At 43.8% G+C, this 7975-nt stretch overlaps 1 protein-coding gene across 1 annotated transcript in view; it reads right to left on the bottom strand.

Annotated features, from left to right (window-relative positions):
* Window positions 1–7975, bottom strand: part of LOC121556134 (methyltransferase-like protein 22) — a 53779-nt gene that overhangs the window by 17960 nt on the left and 27844 nt on the right. Inside the window, exon 8 of the mRNA XM_041870022.2 lies at window positions 7892–7963. Within this exon, the coding sequence (XP_041725956.1) occupies window positions 7892–7963 (72 nt within the window). The remainder of the gene's footprint in view (window positions 1–7891; window positions 7964–7975) is intronic.

The raw sequence follows: 7975 nt of genomic DNA, 5'->3' as shown, positions 1-7975 counted from the left end.
CCAAGATGTTCAAAAATGTTCATAAGTGACAAGCATGGTCAAATAATAATCAGGAATAAATCTCAGTTGGCTTTTCATGCCGATCATTAAGAGTTGAAAACAGCAGGTCTGGGACAGGTAGGGGTTCCATAACCGCAGGCAGAACAGTTGAAACTGGAATAGCAGCAAGGCCAGGCGGACTGGGGACAGCAAGGAGTCACCACGGCCGGTAGTCCCGACGATATGGTCCTAGGGCTCAGGTCTCTCAGTTGGCTTTTCATAGCCGATCATTAAGAGTTGAAAACAGCAGGTCTGGGACAGGTAGGGGTTTCGTAACCGCAGGCAGAACAGTTGAAACTGGAATAGCAGCAAGGCCAGGCGGACTGGGGACAGCAAGGTGTCAGCATGCCCGGTAGTCCTGACGTATGGTCCTAGGGCTCAGGTTCTCAGAGAGAAAGAGAGAACGAGAGAATTAGAGAGAGCATACTTAAATTCACACAGGACACTGGATAAGACAGGAGAAGTACTCCAGGTATAACCAACTAACCCCAGCCCCCGACACATAAACTACTGCAGCATAAATACTGGAGGCTGAGACAGGAGCGGTCCGGAGACACTGTGGCCCCATCCGAAGAAACCCCGGACAGGGCCAAACAGGAAGGATATAACCCCACCCACTCCGCCAAAGCACAGCCCCCGCACCACCAGAGGGATATCCTCAACCACCAACTTACAATCCTGAGACAAGGCCGAGTATAGCCCACAGAGGTCTCCACCACAGCACAAACCAAGGGGGGCGCCAACCCAGACAGGAAGATCACGTCAGTAACTCAACCCACTCAAGTGACGCACCCCTCCTAGGGGACGGCATGAAAGAGCACCAGCAAGCCAGTGACTCAGCCCCTGTAACAGGGTTAGAGGCAGAGAACCCCAGTGGAGAGAGGGGAACCGGCCTGGCAGAGACAGCAAGGGCTGTTCGTTGCTCCAGAGCCTTTCCGTTCACCTTCACACTCCTGGGCCAGACTACACTCAATCATATGACCTACTGAAGAGATAAGTCTTCAGTAAAGACTTAAAGGTTGAGACCGAGTCTGCGTCTCTCACATGGGTAGGCAGACTGTTCCATAAAAATGGAGATCTATAGGAGAAAGCCCTGCCTCCCGCTGTTTGCTTAGAAATTCTAGGGACAATTAGGAGGCCTGCGTCTTGTGACCGTAGCGTACGTATTGGTATGTACGGCAGGACCAACTCGGAAAGATAGGTAGGAGCAAGCCCATGTAACGCTTTATAGGTTAACAGTAAAACCTTGAAATCAGCCCTTGCCTTAACAGGAAGCCAGTGTAGGGAAGCTAGCACTGGAGTAATATGATCAAATTTCTTGGTTCTAGTCAGGATTCTAGCAGCCGTATTTAGCACTAACTGAAGTTTATTTAGTGCTTTATCCGGGTAGCCGGAAAGTAGAGCATTGCAGTAGTCTAACCTAGAAGTAACAAATGCATGGATTAATTTTTTCTGCATCATTTTTGGACAGAAAATTTCTGATTTTTGCAATGTTACGTAGATGGAAAAAAGCTGTCCTTGAAACAGTCTTGATATGTTCGTCAAAAGAGAGATCAGGGTCAAGAGTAACGCCGAGGTCCTTCACAGTTTTATTTGAGACGACTTTACAACCATCAAGATGAATTGTCAGATTTAACAGAAGATCTCTTTGTTTCTTGGGACCTAGAACAAGCATCTCTGTTTTGTCCGAGTTTAAAAGTAGAAAGTTTTCAGCCATCCACTTCCTTATGTCTGAAACACAGGCTTCTAGCGAGGGCAATTTTGGGGCTTCACCATGTTTCATTGAAATGTACAGCTGTGTGTCATCCGCATAGCAGTGAAAGTTAACATTATGTTTTCGAATAACATCCCCAAGAGGTAAAATATATAGTGAAAACAATAGTGGTCCTAAAACGGAACCTTGAGGAACACCGAAATGTACAGTTGATTTGTCGGAGGACAGACCATTCACAGAGACAAACTGATATCTTTCCGACAGGTAAGATCTAAACCAGGCCAGAACTTGTCCGTGTAGACCAATTTGGGTTTCCAGTCTCTCCAAAAGAATGTGGTGATCGATGGTGTCAAAGGCAGCACTAAGGTCTAGTAGCACGAGGACAGATGCAGAGCCTCGGTCTGACGCCATTAAAAGGTCATTTACCACCTTCACAAGTGCAGTCTCAGTGCTATGATGGGGTCTAAAACCAGACTGAAGCATTTCGTATACATTGTTTGTCTTCAGAAAGGCAGTGAGGTTGCTGCGCAACAGCTTTTTCTAAAATTTTTGAGAGGAATGGAAGATTCGATATAGGCCGATAGTTTTTTATATTTTCCGGGTCAAGGTTTGGCTTTTCAAGAGAGGCTTTATCACTGCCACTTTTAGTGAGTTTGGTACACATCCGGTGGATAGAGAGCTGTTTATTATGTTCAACATAGGAGGGCCAAGCACAGGAAGCAGCTCCTTCAGCAGTTTAGTAGGAATAGGATCCAGTATGCAGCTTGAAGGTTTAGAGGCCATGATTATTTTCATCATTGTGTCAAGAGATATAGTACTAAAACACTTAAGTGTCTCTCCCGATCCCAGGCCCTCGCAGAGCTGGTGCAGATCCAGGACAGCTAAGCCCTGGAGGAATACGCAGATTCAAAGAGGAGTCCGTAATTTGCTTTCTAATGGTCATGATCTTTTCCTCAAAGAAGTTCATGAATTTATTACTGCTGAAGTGAAAGCCATCCTCTCTTGGGGAATGCTGCTTTTTAGTTAGCTTTGCAACAGTATCAAAAATAAATTTTGGATTGTTCTTATTTTCCTCGATTAAGTTGGAAAAGTAGGATGATCGAGCAGCAGTGAGGGCTCTTCGGTACTGCACGGTACTGTCTTTCCAAGCTAGTCGGAAGACTTCCAGTTTGGTGTGGCGCCATTTCCGTTCCAATTTCCTGGAAGCTTGCTTCAAAGCTCGGGTATTTTCTGTATACCAGGGAGCTAGTTTCTTATGACAAATGTTTTTTCGTTTTTAGGGGTGCAACTGCATCTAGGGTATTGCGCAAGGTTAAATTGAGTTCCTCAGTTAAGTGGTTAACTGATTTTTGTCCTCTGACGTCCTTGGGTAGGCAGAAGGAGTCTGGAAGGGCATCAAGGAATTTTTGTGTTGTCTGAGAATTTATAGCACGACTTTTGATGCTCCTTGGTTGGGGTCTGAGCAGATTATTTGTTGCGATTGCAAACGTAATAAAATGGTGGTCCGATAGTCCAGGATTTTGTGGAAAAACATTAAGATCTACAACATTTATTCCATGGGACAAAACTAGGTCCAGAGTATGACTGTGGCAGTGAGTAGGTCCAGAGACATGTTGGACAAAACCCACTGAGTCGATGATGGCTCCGAAAGACTTTTGGAGTGGGTCTGTGGACTTCTCCATGTGAATATTAAAATCACCAAAAATTAGAATATGATCTGCTATGACTACAAGGTCTGATAGGAATTCAGGAAACTCAGAGAGGAACGCTGTATATGGCCCAGGAGGCCTGTAAACAGTAGCTATAAAAAGTGATTGAGTAGGCTGCATAGATTTCATGACTAGAAGCTCAAAAGACGAAAACGCCATTTTTTTTTTTGTAAATTGAAATTTGCTATCGTAAATGTTAGCAACACCTCCGCCTTTGCGGGATGCACGGGGAATATGGTCACTAGTGTAACCAGGAGGTGAGGCCTCATTTAACACAGCAAATTCATCAGGCTTAAGCCATGTTTCAGTCAGGCCAATCACATCAAGATTATGATCAGTGATTAGTTCACTGACTATGACTGCCTTTGAAGTGAGGGATCTAACATTAAGTAACCCTATTTTGAGATGTGAGGTATCACGATCTCTTTCAATAATGGCAGGAATGGAGGAGGTCTTTATCCTAATAAGATTGCTAAGGCGAACACCGCCATGTTTAGTTTTGCCCAACCTAGGTCGAGGCACAGACACAGTCTCAATGGGTATGGCTGAGCTGACTACACTGACTGTGCTATTGGCAGACTCCACTAAGCTGGCAGGTTGGCTAACAGCCTGCTGCCTGGCCTGCACCCTATTTCACTGTGGGGCTAGAGGAGTTAGAGCCCTATCTATGTTGGTAGATAAGATGAGAGCACCCCTCCAGCTAGGATGGAGTCCGTCACTCCTCAGCAGGTCAGGCTTGGTCCTGTTTGTGGGTGAGTCCCAGAAAGAGGGCCAATTATCTACAAATTCTATCTTTTGGGAGGGGCAGAAAACAGTTTTCAACCAGCGATTGAGTGCTGAGACTCTGCTGTAGAGCTCGTCACTCCCCTAACTGGGAGGGGGCCAGAGACAATTACTCGATGCCGACACATCTTTCTAGCTGATTTACACGCTGAAGCTATGTTGCACTTGGTGACCTCTGACTGTTTCATCCTAACATCGTTGGTGCCGACGTGAATAACAATATCTCTATACTCTCTACACTCGCCAGTTTTAGCTTTAGCCAGCACCATCTTTAGATTAGCCTTAACGTCGGTAGCCCTGCCCCCTGGTAAACAGTGTATGATCGCTGGGTGATTCGTTTTAAGTCTAATACTGCGGGTAATGGAGTCGCCAATGACTAGGGTTTTTCAATTTGTCAGAGCTAATGGTGGAGCCTTCGAGCCTCAGACCCCGTAACGGGAGGAGTAGAGACAAGAGAAGACTCAGACTCAGACTCCGACTCGCTACATAATGGGGAAAACCGGTTGAAAGTTTCTGTCGGCTGAATGAGCGACACCGGTTGAGCATTCCAACAGTATTTCCCTCCAGAAGCCATGAGAAAGTTGTCCGGCTGCGGGGACTGTGCGGGGGATTTATACTAACGTTACTATCTGTACTTACTGGTGGCACAGACGCTGTTTCTTCCTTTCCTACACTGAAATTACCCTTGCCTAACGATTGCGTCTGAAGCTGGGCTTGTAGCACAGCTATTCTCGCCGTAAGGGGCGATCGTTCTCCTGTATATTATGAGTACAGCGACTGCAATTAGAAGACATCATGTTAATGTTACTACTTAGCTTCGGCTGTTGAAGATGTTGACGAACCATGTCCAGATAAAGCGTCCGGAGTGAAAAAGTTGAATGAGGGAAAAAAGTTGCGATGGAAAAAAGGAAAATAAAGTAAAGTTGGCAGCAAAAACGCACAGGAAAATGACTCTTCTGTCTCGGGACATTCACTCCTTGGAGGAGAGCGCGCTTTTTCCCAGAATCACCCAGAATGCCCATGTGGAAAAACCCTACAGTATATCTAACATCGGCTAAACCAGAGGTGGTACCACAGGTTCCAGAGTGGTGGGGCAGTTCTTTTTCCTGGAGCTCAGAGTTTTTCCTGATCTGGTAACCTAACCAGGTAAAACTCTGTTCCCTGTAGGGTATGACCGGGATTAATAAATTGTAAAATGGTTTTATATGGGCTATGATGGGACCAGCATTTTTCCAAAATCAGGTCATATGGGTTTTATAAAACTGCTGGAAAAACTCCTGGTCCTAGGGATGATGAAAACTCTGTCGAACTTCAGCAATCTTGCACTTGTTCATATGAATTCCATTTAAAAACTAAACTAACAGGGTTGTACAGACACAACAACTGTGATTGGACAATAGAACTAACAGGGCTGAGCTGGCTGTATGCAGGTTTGCATCATGTACGCCTTCGCATCTGTAATTAAAAAGTTAATCACACAGTCTGTCATCACTATTGTGTTGATTGATTTTCCAGTTCATAATGTTGGATTAAAAATGTCTAGGTAGCCTAGCTAGCCGAAGTTTGAATATAAACCAAATTTGATGACCTTAAATTATTTTCTCCTAACACAAATAAAAGGGCTATAAATAGATAAGGTTAGCGGTTGGTTTACCCTGTCAGAAAGGACAGGGCCACAGCAGGCTGTATTCGGTAGGCCAGTTGATCAGACTGGGCACTGATGCCTGTCGATGGTTTTATGACTATCTTAAAGATAGAACTCAGGCCGTCATGGTCGACGGGGTCAAGTCTGACCCCTTACAGTTACTTAAAGGGGTCCCTCAGGGTTCAATAATTGGCCCACTATTGTTCTCACTTTATATAAACAACATTGGTAATGTCAGATATTGTAAAATCCATTTATATGCAGATGAAACAGTGATGTACTCTATTGCTCCAACAGCGAACCAAGCTTTAATGCAGTTGGAGTCTGATTTTAGGATACTACAGGGGTCTCTTTTACAGCTTAAACTTGTTTTAAACGCTAAGAAAACAAATGTCATGTTTTTTTCTAGGTCTAAACTCTCAATTAGAAACACTTTTGTAATCACTAGCTTGGATGGTACTCAAATCAAACAGGTCTCTGCATATAAATACTTAGGGGTATGGTTAGATGATAGGCTTTCTTTTAAAAAACATGTTACTGAATTGGGAAAAAAGCTCAAATTCAAGATAGGGTTCCTTTACAGAAACAGGGCTTGTCTGTCCTCCGTAAATAGAAAACAAATTGTGCAGGCTACTTTTATGTCCGTTTTAGATTATGGTGATATTATCTATATGCATGCATCGGCAAACACATTAAAACCACTGGATGCTATTTAACATTGTGCACTCAGGTTTATCACGGGTGATAGTTACACTGTTTCCTATATCAACATGTGGGTTGGGCCTCTATCTGTGAGGCGAGAGCAACATGCTCTCTTGTTTATTTATAAAGCACTTCTTTTAAAACTACCTCCATATATATCATCATTAATTTCCACTAGATATACTAATTTTTAAACCAGATCACAGATGTGGATTACATTAGAGACTCCTGTGGTCTCCACAGAGTTGGGTAGGACTGCCTTCAGTTCCTTTGCACCTTATTTATGGAACAAACTGCAGATCCAACTTAAGTTAGACACTCTGGTGTCCCTTGCCCATTTTAAAAATGTATATGATGTTGTCTGTGATTGTTTCTGTTGAATTGTGTTTTTGTTTTGTATGTTTGAAATGTTATTGTCTGTATGTCTAAAACTGTACATGTCAACACAGGGCACAGCCGTAAAAGAGATCCAGGTCTCAGTCAGTTTTTCCCTGTTAAAATAAAGATTAAAAAAAATAAAAAATAATAATCCCATACAGCATGTCAGACTGGTAAAACCATCTCCTTTTGATCCCATACAGCATGTCAGACTGGTAAAACCATCTCCTTTTGATCCCATACAGCATGTCAGACTGGTAAAACCATCTCCTTTTGATCCCATACAGCATGTCAGACTGGTAAAACCATCTCCTTTTGATCCCATACAGCATGTCAGACTGGTAAAACCATCTCCTTTTGATCCCATACAGCATGTCAGACTGGTAAAACCATCTCCTTTTGATCCAATACAGCATGTCAGACTGGTAAAACCATCTCCTTTTGATCCAATACAGCCCTGCAGGCTCCATCATGTGTCTGTTTAACATCACGTTCTCTAACTAATGTTCTCTCAACCGCAGGCTCCATCATGTGTCTGTTTAACGTCACGTTCTCTAACTAATGTTCTCTCACCTGCAGGCTCCATCAAGTGTCTGTTTAACGTCACGTTCTCTAACTAATGTTCTCTCACCTGCAGGCTCCATCAAGTGTCTGTTTAACGTCACGTTCTCTAACTAATGTTCTCTCACCTGCAGGCTCCATCATGTGTCTGTTTAACGTCACGTTCTCTAACTAATGTTCTCTCACCTGCAGGCTCCATCATGTGTCTGTTTAACGTCACGTTCTCTAACTAATGTTCTCTCACCTGCAGGCTCCATCATGTGTCTGTTTAACGTCACGTTCTCTAACTAATGTTCTCTCACCTGCAGGCTCCATCATGTGTCTGTTTAACGTCACGTTCTCTAACTAATGTTCTCTCACCTGCAGGCTCCATCAGGTGTCTGTTTAACATCACGTTCTTTTGGCACATGCTCAGTAGGTCCTCCCCAACGTCTGCAACACAAC

Source organism: Coregonus clupeaformis, unplaced genomic scaffold, assembly GCF_020615455.1.
Source record: "Coregonus clupeaformis isolate EN_2021a unplaced genomic scaffold, ASM2061545v1 scaf0469, whole genome shotgun sequence".
Taxonomy (NCBI): Eukaryota; Metazoa; Chordata; class Actinopteri; order Salmoniformes; family Salmonidae; genus Coregonus; species Coregonus clupeaformis.
The sequence above is the reverse complement of the archived record's forward strand: the minus strand, read 5'-3'. Positions and strand labels throughout refer to the sequence as shown.